The sequence below is a fragment of the Trichomycterus rosablanca genome, chromosome 22 (genome assembly GCF_030014385.1).
Source record: "Trichomycterus rosablanca isolate fTriRos1 chromosome 22, fTriRos1.hap1, whole genome shotgun sequence".
In the NCBI taxonomy this organism is placed as follows: Eukaryota; Metazoa; Chordata; class Actinopteri; order Siluriformes; family Trichomycteridae; genus Trichomycterus; species Trichomycterus rosablanca.
This window is the reverse complement of record NC_086009.1, coordinates 16,493,107-16,512,551: the sequence shown is the minus strand read 5'-3', so window position 1 is coordinate 16,512,551 and position 19,445 is coordinate 16,493,107. Positions and strand designations below refer to the sequence as shown.

The 19,445-nt window shown below is 38.9% G+C and overlaps 1 protein-coding gene across 1 annotated transcript in view; it reads right to left on the bottom strand.

The window, feature by feature from the left end:
• Positions 1-5,024: 5,024 nt before the first annotated feature.
• Positions 5,025-19,445, bottom strand: part of grin2ca (glutamate receptor, ionotropic, N-methyl D-aspartate 2Ca) — a 57,630-nt gene continuing 43,209 nt past the window's right edge. Inside the window, exons 6-13 of the mRNA XM_063018572.1 lie at positions 17,668-17,836; positions 16,603-16,756; positions 15,659-15,784; positions 14,494-14,723; positions 11,647-11,807; positions 11,369-11,556; positions 10,825-11,057; positions 5,025-7,292 (exon numbers count right to left, since the gene is read on the bottom strand). Coding sequence (XP_062874642.1) covers positions 5,670-7,292; positions 10,825-11,057; positions 11,369-11,556; positions 11,647-11,807; positions 14,494-14,723; positions 15,659-15,784; positions 16,603-16,756; positions 17,668-17,836 — 2,884 coding nt within the window. The 3' untranslated portion in view covers positions 5,025-5,669. The remainder of the gene's footprint in view (positions 7,293-10,824; positions 11,058-11,368; positions 11,557-11,646; positions 11,808-14,493; positions 14,724-15,658; positions 15,785-16,602; positions 16,757-17,667; positions 17,837-19,445) is intronic.

Genomic DNA, 19,445 nt, shown 5'->3' with positions numbered 1-19,445 from the left:
AAAACTTCCTGGGTTCGATTCCTAGGTGGATCAATATGGGTCCCTTCTTCTTTTTTTTTCTTGCAATCTAGTCATATCCAATTACCCGATTGCATTATGCTTCCTCTCTACCGATGCTGATCCCCACTTCTAATTGAGGTGAGCGAGATTGTCACATGCCCCCTCCGACATGTGCACAGTAGCCAGCTGCATCTTTCCACCTGCATGAGGAAAGTTCATATGCGGATCAGCTTTGTGTACAGAGAGCCACACTCTGATCAATGCATTATTCCTCAAATCTGTGCAGGCACCATCAATCAGCCAGCAGAGGTCATAATTGCATCAGTTATGGTGTAAACAACGAGCCCAGCCCAGGTTTCCTCCTACAGTCAAAAACATGCTGTCAGGTTAACTGGAGATGCAAAACTGCCCTAGATGTGGGTGTGTGTGAGTGCGGTTGCCCTGTGATGGACTGGTGATCTGTCTGGGAGTTTCCTACCTTTCGCCCAGTAAATTGTATCCACCACAATGGAAACAGACAATGACTGAATGAATATTTATCTTCACTTAGTACTTTGTAGTTGTCTGTTGATTTACACCAATACTTAATGCCAGAGCAGTATTAATTCTTTCTTCAATCACATGATGCCAGCATTGGGTGGTACAAACTTAAAAGAATTGCCTGCAAGCATCAGACCTGAATTCAATTCCCAGGAAATGAAGAAATTATTCTCACCTTCAGCTTGTTGACCTTCAGCCCAGCCCACTGTGTTCCGAGACAGCATCTCAGTAGGCAGCTGATGAACCGGATCCATTATGGCCTAGTTATCACACACTTGTACTTTCTCTCCTAACATACCCTCTGGTTTAATTCTGTCCATTATTATCTGACTATCAGTGCTGTCTCTTCAGAGCTGTCATTGGACGGCGTATGTGAGAGCATGAAGGTGTTCTCATATACGCTGAGAGGAAAACTGTGGGAGAATGGATTATTACATGAGACCCTGATTTCTTGCTTCCTTTCCGCTTTGTGATAGATTGTATTTCTTCAGATGAGAGAATAAATCAAGGGCAGGTGGAGGAGAAAGTTAGTAAAACATTTCTTGTTAAATTAGACTTAACAAATCGTGCTTAGAAAGCATTAGTTTTATTAGCATGTTGACTTAAATGTGTGTTTTACAGCCATATCATTAAAACCACCTCCTTGTTTCCACACTCACTGTCCATTTTATTACCTCCACTTACCATATAGAAGCACTTTGTAGTTCTACAATTACTGACTGTAGTCCATCTGTTTCTCTGCATGCTTTGTTAGCCCCCTTTCATGCTGTTCTTCAATGGTCAGGACTCTCCCAGGACCATCACAGAGCAGGTATTATTTGGGTGGTGGATCATTCACAGCACTGCAGTGACTCTGACATGGTGGTGGTGTGTTAGTGTGTGTTGTGCTGGTATGAGTGGATCAGACACAGCAGCGCTGCTGGAGTTTTTAAACACCGTGTCCACTCACTGTCCACTCTATTAAACACTCCTACTTAGTTGGTCCACCTTGTAGATGTAAAGTCAGAGACGATCGCTCATCTATTGCGGCTGTTTGAGTTGGTCATCTTCTAGACCTTTATCGGTGGTCACAGGACGCTGCCCACGGGGCGCTGTTGGCTGGATATTTTTGGTTGGTGGACTATTCTCAGTCCAGCAGTGACAGTGAGGTGTTTAAAAACTCCAGCAGTGCTGCTGTGTCTGATCCACTCATACCAGCACAACACACACAAACACACCACCACCATGTCAGTGTCACTGCAGTGCTGAGAATGATCCACCACCTATTCTGACTATTGAAGAACAGCATGAAAGGGGGCTAACAAAGCATGCAGAGAAACAGATGGACTACAGTCAGTAATTGTAGAACTACAAAGTGCTTCTATATGGTAAGTGGAGCTAATAAAATGGACAGTGAGTGTAGAAACAAAGAGGTTCCTTCTTTATTAAATTTATATAATAATTACTTTTACCATAATTGCCACATGGCATAATAGGTTCCCAACCAATGGTGACATCTTTTATAATAAAACCAGGTCAAATTTGCCAGACAGCATCTTTTGTCAAAGACACTAATTATTTTTCCCTAAATTTCTGGTTGAAGATCAGATGGACTGCCACTATACAAAGAACATCTGACGAAGCATATCCACCAGCATGGAATTTCATAAGGTTAAAGTATTTCAGCCCGAGCAACAACCGAGTGTCAGACCTTTAAAATCAATACAGCGTCTGCTAATTTATTTATTTTTTCGCTGTCACCCCTCACCGCATCAGCAGAAGATGAGTTCAAGGATTTGCCCTGTATAGTCTGTGCTGAGTCGGATTTTTGTGATGACCCTGTGCCTTCACGGAGGGTTGACTGATCAGGTGGACTATCAGTTTTCACCACGCTCATGTTGTTTTGGCATCCCATCATGCATCATCACGAGCAGCCATGATTGAACAGCCTGCTCATGGGGTTAATCTGCATATTCGAAATAAACTGCCCTTCAACTGCCATTCCTGACCGCTTCTTCTTTTTAGTGCATTTTAGAACCAAAGCTGGATTCTGTTCAGCTTTCCGGCAGAGCATGAGTGGCTGAGTCCCAAATCCAACAGATAAAGAGGTGATGGATGGTAAAGACACAGTAGGATGAGGAAGATAAGAGTTCAACACTGGAGTGTGGTATCTCCATGCAGCACCACTTATCTAAGGCCATTTGTCATGTTTTCACTCTACACATGGATGATAAATAATGGAGGATCACTTGCTGCTTTACTATTGCTATAAAGTACATAAAAGCAGCAGGTGTATAATGAATTTTAGCTTCATTTGATTTTTTCTCAGCGCCAGGGCAGGAAATTTGCACAGTGTACATGTTTATTAGCTTGTTTGACCTACAGACAAAAGAAGAAACTTGAGAGTCTTTTGATATGATCTTAATTTTTAAATAATAATAATGAAAATGTGATGTAAACTTAATGTAAAGTATTAATACTCAAATAATTAATGTCTGAAGGGCAGAATATGTTACAGCACTAAAAACTTCACCCCGTTACTTTGCCAGACCCTGGTTTTTAATGTAATGCTGGTATCTGGATGATCCTTCTTGTCTTTGCCCCAGAGAAACATCAACCAAATGCTATTTTTAATGCAGTGCTGTCTGAGGGATTGAACATTACCAGCATGTAATCTTGTTTTCTGTCCATTTCCTTATACACCTTATACAGTGATACCTTAAAACTCAACGTCAATTGGTTCTGGGAGTGGCGTCGAGTTTTAAAGGCATTGAGTTTCAAGGTATTTTTTCCCATAAGGATGTATGAGAAAAAATGAGAAGGATGAGAGGTATGAGATGTATTGTTTTGTTTTGTTAATGCGTTCCGTGGGCTAATGTAAAACAATGGGGTTGTTTTTGCCACTTACACATTGAAAATAGCACAAATATAGGGAAAAAAAAACACAGAAATACAATAAACCTTCTCTTTATCTTTACTTCTTTATTGTTTCCTTATGCTTCTTAATAGTGGAGATGCTAGATCTTGGAATACCGTTCAGTAAAGGCAAAATAGCTTTTGATTTGGCTGTGTCGTTATTTCCTATGAAGTGTGGTGGTGCACAAAGCTTAATGGGACTTATTGTACTAAAACAACTTATGAGCAGTAATAATTAAGAGAGGTTTAGTGTTCCTGTGTTGTTCTTTTAACACATTAAATCGCGTTTTAGACCTTTGGAAAAGCCGATTGTCACAATTTCTCAGCACCCCGCGCTATAACACAAGTTTAAAAGTGAAACAGGAAAAATCCAGCTAAACACAGATACATGTGGAGCTTTCAGAGTGGATTTGACGGTTATTCCACACAAATGCAGATTCATCTTACTTTGATGACGTTTTAATGCACTCTTCCAGCCAAGCGACAGTCACACACATGAAGTTTAAGTGAAACGTCAAGTTTAAGGGTACAAATTTGCATATTTGCATTTTTTAATAATATTTTTTGCATTTTTTTTTTATAAAAGTTTTTGGCAGGCCTTGACTCTGTCTGGCTTATAAAGACTAGTCCCCTCCTGGATACATGCTTTAAACCCAATAGTAATTGCATCATCTGTTTTAAATGTTTTTTATACATTATACAGTGTTACTAGTCTTATAGTTCTAACTTCTTTTTAAAATATGTTGCAGTGATAATTTCAGAATAAACATTGGTCTTACAAAAAGGGGACAAAGTGGATTTACACACTGTTCATTTCAATTGCTACTCACATTTTACATGCTGTCCCAACTTTAAAAAAAAAAAAAAAAACAAGCCCAGTGCTTTTTATATCTGCTATTAAAACGGATTCTTTCCTCAGTAAGAATATTAATGCCGGAGACACGAGTTAACAAGGAATCTAAAGTGAAATCACATTCATATAATATTTTTTTTCCCCAGGTCGTGTTAGATCTCAGCCTATACTTCAGTAAAGATAGCGAGAAGGATTTCACAGGTATTGGTTTTCCTTTGTCATCATTTTTCCTTTCTGAACTTCTGAGACTCAGAGTAGATTTCATTAATTACAGTGAGAAATACATGAAAGTGAAAGTCGCACGAAGAAAAGTGAGACTTTTTTTCCAAGTTAATTTTTGGGTTTCGATTAACTGTGATGCGCTTCTCATCCTGACTGTGCTGAGGGCGATAATCTTTCTCTGTTCTTTTGGAAAGAAGATAGTGGCCTAGCGACACGTTCTCTCATTTCCCACAGTACAGAAGAGCTCAGGCTGTCCTGCATGGGAGATAAGATTGTATTATTCTCCATGTTTCCATCAGCCTTTAAAGACTTCTTCTGGTTTCTTTGCTCTTGTCTGGTTCCTCACAGAATGGTCAGCATTGGTGTTCTTGGTTAGCAGTAAAGAAGTTATGTATACACTGTTTGGTCAACAGTATTTAAACAGAAAACAATGAATTAATAAACTGCAAAACAGATGTACATCAACCAGAACCAAAGTGAATTTAGTTATAAGTTATTTAATCATTTAACAGATTTTTTCATGGGTAGGACAACAGAGCTTATTCTGAAAGGACCTTTAAGCCACCAGTCTCTTACTAAACAGTAAGACAGTCGTGGAAATACAGGCAGCAAAATCGTTCAGGTCCACCAGTCTTAAAATGTGTCACATTTACTACTGCAAATAAAAAATGTCTTTTTTTAAACTCTGAAGTTACAAAAAAATTGGAAGACCTTGAAACAGCTTTAAATTCTGTAGTTCCCCGTAGTTTGGACTTGAAAAATTGTGGAATGCTGAATTGCTCCGACATAAAAGCTACAAAAAAGGCTGCCTCGCAACCTGCTCCCAATCAGGGTTTTTTTTTGGTTTTGTATTTTTGTGTTATTACATATTTGCATTTAAAAAGGTGTTTAAATACCAATGTATATGCTCGAATATAATATATTAAGAATGATTTAATATTGGATTTATTTTTTATACATTTAAATATTTATTCCCAGCAGTAATCACACAGTCAGCTCCTCTCCCATCCCTGCTACCGTACATATTATTGCATTGAGAATATCGCTTTAGAGAATAGTCCACCTTCCGTCTGCTTTAAAGTTGCAGTTCCAGGCCTCTCCCACTCTACGTCCATAGTGGGAGAGGTCTTCGAGCTCTGAGGCACCATTATTAAAGGTTTCAGACCTCAGACTCTAGACTAGACACTCTACCCCAAGGCTTTGGCAGATAAGGACTGTTAGCTCTGTGTGCCACCAAAACTCGTCTGCGTTCGCTTTTCCTGGAGGACGCTGGGAGAGTGTGCAATGTCTGCATTGGTAGGTCCTGGTGTGAGCATCCAGTGCCCTCATAGCTTCCAAAAGCAGCATTTTGGTACATTACAGGCCTGCCGTCTAACCGGGGTATCAGGGCGACATCATTCGGGCAGTGGTTGACGCAGGGAAACATGTGGCACGTGTCTTTGGGGTGATTGTAGAAGTGTGTGGGCCCCACATATACCGGAAGATCATTGTATGAGTTCAGGAAGGTGGAGTAATGTCTGTGCACCACCGTGGAAGAAGACCGACGCAATGCCGCCGCGTTCTGCAGAAGCGCCTCCCGGTATGAGGGGAGCCGGGTGGACTGAGAACATTTGAGTTTCTGTGGCTTGTATGGGTAAGAGCACATATGGGCCGGGTCCAAATATTCTGGCTCGACTGGCATGTTATAGCTAAAGTTTTTACCAGCACTGGCGTACATTTTCAAAGGCTTGGGATTCGCCACCACCACACGAGGGAAGAGGTCAGGCATGTTCATCCGTCTTGAAGAAGACGCAGAGGTGGAAGGCTTTTCGTCCAGATGCCGCATTCTGTCGCCACCCCACGTGGCCCTGAGAAAAGAGGCGCGGCGGTTTAGTTTTTCCTTCCCCAGCAGAGGAACGTCTTCGAAATCTGGCTCTAGGTATGGTTTAATGCAGGAGTTGCAGCTAGCACTGGGCCTCTGGTAGTGACTTCCCAGGCAGGGTGTAGTATGGGAATGGTTCTCCATAAGGTGATTAGCGCTGAGTTCAGCCAAGCAAGCAGACGGTTCATCGTAATCGTTCCTGCGCCGAGTTTCCGGTGAAGGTGCCACATAACTGTGGGACCTCTTCTTGTGGCCTTGGCCTTCAGTGTACAGTTTTCGGGTCTCCAAGGGTTCCTGGTGTTCCACATAGATGTTGGGGACTTGAAACTCACGGTAAGGGAAAAAGGGCGAGGTTGTTGGACAGGTCTGACTGTCCATGTAAAACCTGTGCTGGGGTTTAGGGGCTGTTGGAGGTGGTGGGTCCCTCAATGCAATATGGGGACTGCTAAGACTAGAAATGGGTAGGGTCCGTCCGTATACCTGATGGTGACTTGTCCGTGCAGGAAGAGTGTAGCGTAACGGCGTAGGCCTTGTCAGGATTCGACTCTTCTCGTGCAAGGTCTGGGTGATGTTATCTCCATAATGCAGAGGTAAAGTGGGAGTCAGTGCTCTGTGGGGATATGGTGTGTGGTTGTCAGTGACACTGGAAATATAGGGCAACCGGCCATGAGTGGAATCAGTGCTTATCAAGCGGGTCGGAAGACTAGGTTTATTCACATCTGGGCCCCGACGGGTCCAGTTCTCGATGGTCTTAGTGGCATTATCCAAGGAGTTCTCGACTCTGGTGGAGGAAACGATATCTTTGGCCGTCTTAAGCATCTTGAGCATGTTGGCCTGGGTGTAACTGGTGGTAACATCTGGGCCCTGTATGCTTCCATTGTGATCCATGTCCTCCACTCCATTGAAGCAGCTGTAAATCCCCTACAAAAAAGTAAAGAAAAATGAGACCGTGTCATTGTGTAAGATTTACAGTGACAAGAAAAAGTTTGTGAACCCTTTTTGCATTCCTCAGAAACTCCTAAAATGTAATCTGGCTTACAATAACAAAACATATGTTTTTTTATCTTTATAAAACCAAATAAAACCAAATATTTCAGCTGTAAGTCATGCTGGAGTGACCATAATGTTTTGGAGATGCTTTGCTGCTTCAAGCCTTGCAATCAAGGTAAACATTTGTCACCTGAAGTTTAACAGAATTTAAATAATACGCCAAGACAATCACCCTGAACACACAATTAAATCAAGAACAGAATTGTATCACATACAATTGTAACACAAAGCAGAGTCCAGTCCAATTAGTCCATACTAATTAATATGTAGTGAAATAACATTTACATTTTCAACATTTAGCAGACGCTTTTTATCCAAAGTGACTTACATTACTGGGACAGTGTACAGTCTAAGCAGGCTACACTATCCCAATAACAGTGAATAGTGATATTTGGCTCTAAACAGACACTACAGCACGGCAGATTATCTAAGCACAGTGTCTGACCCTAAACTGAGAAACACAATAAACAAAAGAATAAAACACATGAAAACAACTTATCACTGCCTACGTTTAGTATTTTCACTGTCAATATATTCTTTATTGTTGTTACTACCTGCACTGTTTTATATATATATATATATATACAGTATATATACGTATATATATATATATGTAATTTTTTATATTGTATTTTTATAATATTATTTTCTTTGTACTATATTCTTTATTATATTTCTTATTTATGTATAAAGTATGACAAAAAATACAATAAATTATAATATATATATATATATATATATATATATGTAATTTTTTATATTGTATTTTTATATTACTATTTTCTTTTTACTATATTTTTTATTCTATTTCTTATTTATGTATAAAGATACAATAAATACAATAAATTACAATACAATAAATTATTATATATATATATATATATATATATATATATATATATATATATATATAATTTTAATATTGTATTTTATTGTAATTTTTTCTTATATTTCCTAAATATGTAAGTTTTGGCAACACGAATGTCCGTATTGTTGTGCCAATAAAGCTACCTTTGAACTGAATAACACAAAGAAGACTGTTGATGAAAGAAACATCAGTCTGATCAGCAGATACAAAAATTTTAATGCTGCTGCAGGATGTTATACCAGTTCAAGTTCAAGTGGGCTTTTCAGCTCCATACAAGTACATACTAAAACAAAACAACAATCCTCCAGCACCAGGGTGCAACACAGAACACAAGTGCAAAACAATACAATATACATAGTTCAGATAAAAAACAGTACAACAAATACAAAAGACATTTAGTATCTAAAGAAACTGAGAGGGGTGGGTACCAATGGTACTAAGGAAATGAGGAAAAGTGATATATACTTATAGTATATATAAAATTCCAGAGCAGTAATATAATCACAAAAACATAATAAATGATGCCTAAATCACACAGCTAATGTGTTTTCTTTTGCTTTTCATATGTCACATTTAGGATATGTAGCTTAAATATTGTGTTCTTTGTGTATCTTTGTGTATATAATGCCAGAGCTTTGGAAAAAAATACATTATTGTTACTCAAACTCAAACCATTTCCCAACAAAACTATATCTGTGTCTGTAACCAGCAGGGAATTCTTGACTCCCAAGATTTAACGTAGTAGCATAAATTATAAGGTCCATGATTTATTTGGCTTTTATGCATAATTTTCCAATATTGAAAATAACCAGTTTGTTTTGAAGTGGCTGTTTTACTGTCAAATACATTTACTGTATGACTAATAAGTGTTTCAGCCACACCAACTGCTAACAGGTTTATGAAATCAGTTATACATGAAAGGCTCACTCCTCTCTAGGTCTGTTTTGTATGGAGAAACTCAACGACCTGCACCGTCCTGACCTCAACCCAGGCGTTCTTGTGTAACATCAGTGCTTGACCTTTACAAATGCTCTTTAGTCCGAATGGGCACATTTCTCATAGAGACACACATATTTTGTAGCGTGGAGGCTGATGTAGCCACAAAAGGAGACCATCTTCATAGAATTGGCCATTTTTTTCCCGAATGGAATGTCTAACAGACTCATGCTTAGGTGTCCTCATATATTTTTTAGCCTGGATTTAAATGAATAATCAGTGTGTTTAATATGGACATAAGGTTACTGTTAGCCCTATTTTTAAGGGTTTTTTTTCAGACCCCCAGACAGGTACTCATGCCCTGCCCCACTGTTTGGAAACCTCTGGATTAGAGGACATTATCAGATAAACTGATAAGAATGACTAAAAATGGTTTATTGGTATTCTATTTACTCTGACAGCTTGTGTGGATTAATATAAATATGAGCAGATAAACAAAACCGGTGATGCATTTATGTTGCATATTATTTTTCCCTTTTATATGCAAATCTGTGTTTTCTTTTATTTGTACTTGATAGATTTTACATTCAAATTAAATCTCCACAGGAAAATTTAAACAAACATCACCACTGTCAGTATGTTCAGTGTTATTAATAATAATTAAAAATTATTTAAAATAATTAAAAAATAATGAAAAGCAGAAAACACCTCAGCTGTTTGATTTAAGCATCTTTTATTAAGTTTTTGTGATTATATTACTCACAAATCCTTTAACTGTACAGTATTCAGTATGCAAAACTTAAAAAGAGGATGCCACAATGATTAAAGAAGCATTTCTACTACACCAGCATGGACAGCAGCTAGACTGGGAGTGACTCAATAAGGTCCTGGTAGGTTGTCACAGGTATCTGGGGTATCTGGAGCCATGCTGACTGCAGTGCATCCCACAGCTGCTGGAGGGGGCGTGGGGAAAGATCCAAAGAGCCAACACATGACCATCAAGGTGATCCCACAAACGCTTAATCGGGTTCAAGTCTGGGGAATTAGGGGGCTCTTCCAACCAATGTCGGATATTTCTAGCTTTGTGACATGTGGCATTGTCCTGCTGCCCCAGGGAAGACATGTATGGGTGTATGTGATGTGCAAGGATGGATTCATAGCCAAATCGGTTGAGAGTGCCTTCCACATGGATGCATGGGCCCGGAGAATGCCACGAAAATATTTCCCAGACCATAATGTGACATGACAGTGTATATATACCAAGTAAAAAGTGTATATATACGGATGGTTAATGGTTGTGTGGTTCCAGCACAGCAATCTGGGTAAAAACCAATACCAGGTTACTGCCTTTTAATAAATGTTCACAAGGCAACGTGCTTCCCCCTTGGGTACTCTATTTCACTCCAGTTTCCCAATGTATTATGGGTGTTTTTTCCTTTTTTTTAAATAAATGAACTAAGGTTTTACATATTATTAATCAACTGTGGTTGTGTGATATGGTTTAATGTGTAATATGACCTCATTCACATGCAGTAGATAATAATTAAGTGTATAATTCATGGGACGCTATTTTAAACTTCAGATAAAACAAGCACTTACTCTGCTGATGGCCAGTAGGAAGTCCAGACGTTCAGACTTGCGTACAGAGTGGCGCAGTTTCCAGTACAGCAGGTGCTCCCATGCGAACACTAGCAAGCTAAGGCCCATCGCCACCAGCAGCATGTAGAAAACCCCTGCCATGTTATCGATGTCTAGCTTGGAGCTCATGACTTCTTTTTTTTCATTGCGACAGATCCCGGTCAGCCACACCGTCTGCAGCTTTTGAGTATCACCTATAAGAACAAGAGCAGCTTGTTTGTTTATACTTTAATTTATTTTTAAAGCCTCCTTCAGACAAGACTAGACCAAATGTGTGGCTCAGCCAGACTCCTGATTCATACAGTTTAAGCCTAAATATAGCAAAATATAATCCATTAAATGAAAACCCATGTTGTTATTATCTTTTCCCCTGCTGTGAATAAAGAGTAACACTATGCTCCATGTGTTCCTCCACTCCTTGTGTTGGCACCTTAACCAAGCAGCAATTTAGATGTTTTCTGTCTTTTTACCTACAATTGGTTTAACATGCAGTTCATAACTTTACCGTCAGCCAGGAACTGGAGCAGGGCGAGGTCGATAGGACGCTTCCAGCGTGACTCCTTCTGAAGGGCAATGCCGTAACCCGTAGTCGCAAAAACCTTCCCACTTCCGATGGTCACCAGCTTACATCCCTCATCTTTACCAGCCATGTAGTTCAGCACGGCCGCATCGTAGATGAATGCATCAAGTTTGCTGTATGAAATAATTACATTGTTATGTTTGAGAATAAACTTTAGGATTTAAGGCGTTTTTGCTAAACAGAACATTCATGCGAAAACATACCCAGTTTTGAGACTGTTCAGGGCATCTTCCACACCCTTCTGATTATATTTGACCATGTGGGAGTGCATCTCGGGATAGTTGCTCCTTATATTGCGCTCAGTGCTGCCATTAGGCACGGTTCCAAACCGAAACGGCGGGTACTGCTCCTGAGGCTTCTGGAACTGAGATGGGCAAAAATTTAATATATAAAAGGAACAAAAAAGAGGAACAAAGTTAAACTGACTTCAAACCCCATGACGGACAGTTAAGTGGTCTGAGGAATCTGAGCGGTCAAAGAGAGATTAATTTTTCACTTCAGTTCTTTCATTAGTAGATTTTTTAGGATTCTTTATCTTTGGACTTTATATTTGAAATGCAAATCAACATCCTACCAGTCATGGGAACTAATCTGGGCTTAATTCTGAATTCATGTCTCAACGTTTTCCCAGTGCTGCTCAGTTAAAGACACACTGATAATATTAATACATTTTCCTACTTTTTATGATATTTAAATATTACCTTATTATAGCTTTATTGAATATGTGTCTCATATCATTTCTTTTTCCTACGTTTATGAACACTTGGCATTATTGTTGCATCAGTCTAGTATTTTTTGGAGTGAAACAATCATGGTAGTAAGTGTAGTGGTGTGCGATCGATCCAATACCAAGTAAATACAGGGCCAGTATGGCCGATACGATACTTTTTAATAATTAAGGTAGATGCATAATCAAATTGCTAAATCTGAATGAATATTATTGTAATACATACATTTTTGTAAGTAGCTGCTCTCAGTAGGGTTGTAAATAAATTCAGTTGTTTGAAGCGGCCAGATTTCTTGTTTCTGGTGCTTTACTTTCTCTCAATGTTACCATCATGGCGTATCACCACAAAGCAGCTAACTCATACCACATAGTTGTGTTTGCTGGGTAAATAAATGTATACATTTTTAATAGTGACCGAATATATGTGTCCTTGTTAATTTAAAATACAAAATCGATGCTATTCTGTTTACATTTATAAGCACAAAGTCAAAAGAAAAGAGCTCTCATTCACCAAAACACAAACACAGGGAATAAGAGCCTCACCGCGCATGCTCCGATTCATTTACGTAGGGTGCGCAAAGTGCATAAGGTGCGTCCATACTGTATGTACGTATAGTTTGCACTATTATTTCCATAAATTGACCCTATTTCTGTATCTGCAAAGCAAAGTATTCAAAAACTTACAATCTTCCAATGCCTACCAATGTACTGATGTCTGTTAGGATTTTAAGAACATAACAAAGTGACGGTACCACAACAAAACACAGCAGAGCAGGAGGGGAGGAACGAGGTGAGCATGTAAGATGTGAGAGGAGCGGAGTCTGTACACACATGATCTTTACTTTCTGACGAAACGGGAGAAACGTACTGAATGTAGAGGAGAAAAAGTAAAACTAAATACCAATCCCATCGCACTAGTATCGATCCGATACCAATACCAACGTTGGTATCAATAATATGGATATTTGGATCGATCCGCCCACCACTAAGTAAGTTTAACAGGAAGCTCAACGGATAAAATACATCATTCACGCAGTGCAAATGTAATTATTTAAGTAACGTCAACAAGTGTCACAATTTGTGCTTGCTGTTGCCTGCAGGGTTTAGGAGGTGCTGAGTACAGACTTTTTTCTCTCCATTATTTATCCCCTCTTCATGACCAGCATGTGGATTACTGGAAATCTTTCAATGCAATGTCTCTTCATACACACTGGCTACAGACTAAGATGAGAGCACGTCTCTGTGCTTTTGGGGTAAAGCAGCGCTTTCTCAGGGGCATTGTGCCAGCAAGCCTGTTTTGAATGAATAATAATGCTTTATAACATATTTTTCAGATGTAAAAGAATGTCTAGAATCTAAATGAATGCTGTAATACATAACGTTATAATACATGCTCAAATAGTCATATTCATATGTGCATGTGAAAGCCATAGACGCCTTTATGGCTTTATGTGTTCTGCATACTATTGTGTCAAAACCACAAGGTAAAAGGGATTTAAATTAAAAAAGGAAATTAAAACCTACATCCACTGACTGATTTTGCTGTACAAATAATCTGCATATAGTAATAAATGATGTATTTCTTATGTAGTTAAAATAATCCAAAACGTAGCAAGTAGCTAATAAACAGCTGCTAATAATGAGCTAGAGGCTGTATGTGTCTGGCCAAATAAAATATTTAGTTGATATTTAAAATAAATCAGAATTTTAAAATGCTGTTTTGCTGCATTTTTTAAATATTCTATTACATATTTCATTTAACCTTAACTCAATTTCTGGATCTTAAAATCTTGTAGTGTCAGGATATGTTGTGTGAAATGTACACTTCTGTGTCAATACTGGTGTGTATTTGTGTAATTTTATATGCAAAATGTCAAATAATTTACATACAAACATATGAATATTTTAATCTCAATCATTTTAATGTAGGTGTGTTTATAATCTGTGGGTGTCCTTAAAATGAATTACAATTTCAGCTTGATTAAAAATGCAACAGAAAATGCCATCAGGATGGGGCACTTGTTTAAATTAAAAATTGATCAGTGCATAATGCTCTGTGGTGGTCGAATTACAGAATATTTTAAACTTCAGTAAAGATAAATTAGCTTGTAACATGTAAAACATGTGACCCACTCAAATATAATTAGCTATAAAGGAAATAACGAGAAAAGCCATACAAGTATACAAGAAAAAAACATACAAGTAGCTTTGAGATCAATAGTTAGGAGCTATAACTAACAAACCTAGCTTTGCTAGTTCACTAGGGTGTCGGTAGATTAAACCTGATCTGCTGTAGCAAAAAAATAATTAAATCAACACTTACCTTTTTGTCACTCAGTCCAGAAACAGTGTCGATGTATTGCTCCTGGATCATAAATGCTGCCAGGTTGGCTGTGTAGCTGGCCAGAAAGATAACCGCAAAGAAGGCCCACACCAGTACCATGATCTTACTTGTGGTTCCCTTGGGGTTCTCGATGGGGACAGAATTGTTGAACACGATCCCCCACAGTAGCCACACTGACTTCCCAATGGTAAAGGTTGGTCCACCAGGATCTTAAATGGTAAAAAAAAAACAATCATGTTACCCTATTTTAGTGTACAAAAACACATGGACAAACACAAACCTTGTAATAAGTGGGATATGATGCCCAAAAAGCAGAATTACCCAAAAAGCTGTATATTGATGCAAAGTGAATAAGACCAATGTATAAAAATCAGCTTCAGGGTTTGGGTTTCCATGCTTTAGATTCAAGATTTAATTTGTTGGTCACATACACAGTTATACACAGTATACAACCGGCAGTGAAATGTAAAACCTGGCCCAATTCTTTGGACATAGCAAAGTACAAAGTAGAAGAATAACTAGATAAAATATATATAGAAAGTAGGGTAATAATCACTTATGTACTTTAGCAGTTGCACAAGCCTAGAAGCATCATAAAATGTATAAGCTTAGAGTTTTCTGGAATGATGAAACACATCACTATCTGGCAACATCACAGCCAAATCTGAGTTTGGTAGTTTGCCTTAAGGCTTAATTATTAGTTCCACTGGACGGTAAATGTAAGGCTAGGGCATCTTATCACATTATAAAGATTAGTGTAATTTCAACATTGAGGATGAAGGTTGGGTAAGGCTCTGTTTCGTTTTAGCATGGTCATGGGCGTTTGCATAAATCGGGCATAAAGAATTTCTGCTGACCTAAAACCTATCCAGCTACTTTAAAAAAAGATGGAGTGCAATATCACCCAACACCATCAGCCGACCTCATTCACGAATGAATAGAAGCAAATCATTTTTCTAATAAATGTGTTCTGGGCTTCTAAAAATGGTAACAAACTAATCACACATTATTAAGACCATCAGTCAGACCTTAAGTGAATGTTTTCTCAGCTCAGTAGTTTTTAGATTGATCACACTACATTAGTGGAGTATATTGAATATCCGACCTCATTTTTGGAACGTTGGCAGGCTGAGTGAGCACTCACCTTTGGCACTGACCAGGCTGCGGTTGTACCCTACGGGACTGCAGTACTCAAACACAAACACGGTGATGGCCACCACGGTCAGACACATCACGAACATCATCACCCACACGGCAGGGCTGTACGGCTCTGCCAGAGGAAAGAGAAGAAACGTTACTTGGTGCAGATTAGGGGCTTAAGAATTTGTTTAATATGGTAACATTTTCTTATTATCATGAGTATCATATAGAGTGCTAGGATTTCCTCTTGACAGACTATTCACATCAATCTAAATTTAGTATAAGGCAAAGACAACAATGTAATAATCACAAAATACAGTGATTATTTTATTTATTCTCAGAAAAAACGTTATCCAACACTAACTGACCCTGTGTAAAACTAGTTACTCAAGTATTCTAGTAACGCTTAATGAGACACGAGGTGTGATCATCTTGTTTGGATCATAGTGCTTCACAATGTCTGTAAACAGCACAGCAAGCTCTGGGTTGTGGATACAACACAACAAAAATTGGCAACTTTCTAGACATTTTAAGCATGAATGTTCTTGATTGGCTGATCTATGGTTTAAAAATACTCGTTTAACAAAACATTTAATCAATAAATTATGGATAATAAGTACCAAAAGTATAAAGCAAAAAGTAATAAAAATTAAACAAGAGACAAGAGAAAAGTACACTCCAAAACAATCCGTCAACTTGTGCCCCCCCTACCGGCCAGCCTGGGCACAGCAGGTATAAAAATTACACAAATAAGTTCAGTGATTATTATCCCATTAGTATAATGAGAATATGCAAAAGTACATATTATTTTGCCTTTGCCAAACATCTAGATGACCACCAATACTTTTGTGATATTGTTCTTAGGACAGAAAAGTCAAAGTCTAACGTGGAACCTTAATTATAATTAGATAACTGGCAAAATTTGATAAGCTATAAAATTCTTTGTACCCAAAAAGGCAGAGGGTGAGACGGTTCCATTGCTCCTGGCCACCATCACACTGATCCCGGTCTCAACAAACGGCACTGAGAAGTCGATGATTTCAGAACGTTCCTCGTTTATAGTGAGAGATCCGATAGCCATGTCAGCTCTTTTGTAGACCACCTTAAAGGGAGAAAAACATTATGATGTTTAGTTACTTTTACTCTATTTAATTCTATTTAAACCAATACCTTAGATCACTTTCAAATGATTGGCTTTATCACCAAAGTAGCCAGAGTAAATAAATTGCCTCTAATCTCTTTGTGAGGTCTGTCACTATTGTAGAGATTACTAAACAAACCGCTACCACAGAACTGGTTGGGAGTTTTCCAGACTCTGTTACTTGATGTTTTTAGCTGCTTCAGACTTCAACATCTTGGACATTTTGACTACAACATCATGGCTTCATAGACACAAAGTACATGTGCTTGCCTAGCCTGCCTGCAGTCCAGATCCGTCCTCTACTGAGGATGTATAGGAGAATTAGACAACAGCAGCCAAACTGCAACAATGAGCCTTCAGTTCCCATACAATTAAAAACTGTAATTAATACAAAATATAGTGGTAAACATGCCAGTGTCACAACTTTTTTGAGTGTGTTAAAGGTATCAAATTCTAAATTTGTTTATATTTACAGAATACAATTAAGTTAGTCAGTAAAAAGTATTTAAAAAGTAAAAAAAAAAAAAATCAAGGTCATTAACAAATTACAGATTCATGTTTTTATTGCGAGCGGCACGGTGGCTTGATGGGTAGCACTGTGCCGCACAGCAAGAAGGTCCTGGGTTCGGTTCCCAGGCGAATCAGACCTACCTCAACCCAAAATAGGGACATTTTACAACTTTTTTACAACACTGTCCCAACTTTTTCAGAAATGCTGTTTGTATGAGCTGTAACAGCTAGAAAATCTGTGCTGTGTTCACTAGCACATAAATAAGCAGGTGACTGCCGGCATGTGAAAATCAGATTATTATTGTTTGTGTACACACTCTGAGACACAGGAGCGGGATTACACCGTCTAATTGCAGCCTCACCTCTCCGATCATGCCGTTCCAGACTCCTCGGACGAGCTTGCCGTGTTTACCGTTGGTGACGAGGTAAAGGTCGTAGGAGAACTTGATGTTGCGGGAGAGTTTCTTCAGAATGTCGATGCAGAAACCTTTACAGCACAGTTTGCTGTAGGGCTCTGTCTCTCCAACAATCCTGCAGGTGAAAGACACTAAATCACATCAAGCATATACTCCACATGGCCAACAGTATTTGGACACCTGCCTGAGCTTGTTGGACATCCCATTTTCATTTTCAGCATTTAGCAGACGCTTTTATCCAAAGCGACTTACACAATGAGCAATTGAGGGTTAAGGGCCTTGCTCAGGGTCCCAACAGTAGCAACTTGGTGGTGGCGGGGCTTGAACCGGCAACCTTCTGTTTACTAGTCCAGTATCTTAACCACTGAGCTATCACTGCCCCATTTTAAAAACAAAGGGGATTATAGAGTGACCACTGTGTGATCTTTTAGGCTGTAACAACAGCCACTGCTTCTCATAACAGTTCCAAAATTGTCCAGCAGAGGCCCTTGACTTCATATGAATGTCAGATTGTAGGGTTAAAATTTCTGTATGTAACATGAGATCTGAATATTCTTTGTCAGCTTCTTCCATGTATGAACAAAACAGCCGTCTTTACAGTGTTCTTGCCCGAATCGAACCGTTTTTGGTTTCTTGGTGCTTGGTTGGGCTCTCATCTTCACAAACAGTGTAGGTTACAACAGAAAAATGCCAAAATGGCGCAAACTGGCTACTGATGTATGAGAACTTTCTATATTCGCAGTGCTTTAGGTGGGCTGAGGCGTAGCTATGGTAACAAACCGTAAATTAAAAAAACAGTGGTCACATTTCATGTCAATCACGTTGACCTGTTTCAATGATTGACTGGTCGATCGTGATCGACATGCTGGGAACCCATGAAGTAGAGCATAAAAAACAGACACCCCTGTGTTACATAAATAAGTATGAACACAGATGGGTGTGGTATTCATATTACCCCATCAACACACCAGCGTAAATCGATTCTTAATTCAGCCTTCATTCTTTTTTTGTGCCTCATGAGTCAAATGGGTCAAGTACAAAGTGAGAAAGAACAACTTTTCATCACTGGCACTGACTGTATTAGTGCTTGCTTGTTTGTCACTGCTGGGAAATGAGTACATAAGGGACTATTTTAGTGTAAATTAGAGAGAAACACAGGCTGCGCCTCATTAGCCAGACGTCATTTAGCAGGACAGGCTCACGTTTGGTTGATTATGAATTTCTAGTGCATGGCTGATAGATGTCATCAATCAAGCAATAAGAACTGGATAATGAGAGACTAAGTAAATACGTTTAGATGCACCTCTGATGACAGGGAAAGGTTTTTGTATGTAAAACAAGCATGGTAGCATGTTCCAAAACCATAACGGTGCACCAAAAATGAAGCGTGGAAAGAATGGAAGGAAAAGGATGAGGATGGATGATGTCAGCAGTGGGTGGGTGAGTCCAGCTCGCCGCGGCAGGTCCTGCGTTATGTCACAGTTACAACAGATGGAAGGACAGCCGGGCCTGGCCAAAATAATCCAACGGGGATAAATCACCAGCGAACAGAGGTAGAAGAGCAACCTGGGATAATTGCACTGGCTAATGAATAGCTAATAAAGAACATTTATGTACAAAGGGCAATAACAGCCTTCATGCTTTTGGAAAGGTTTACCACATTTCATCATAATGTAACAAAATTGGATACGCATTTATTTAATGTAGTGAATTTTACACGTTAG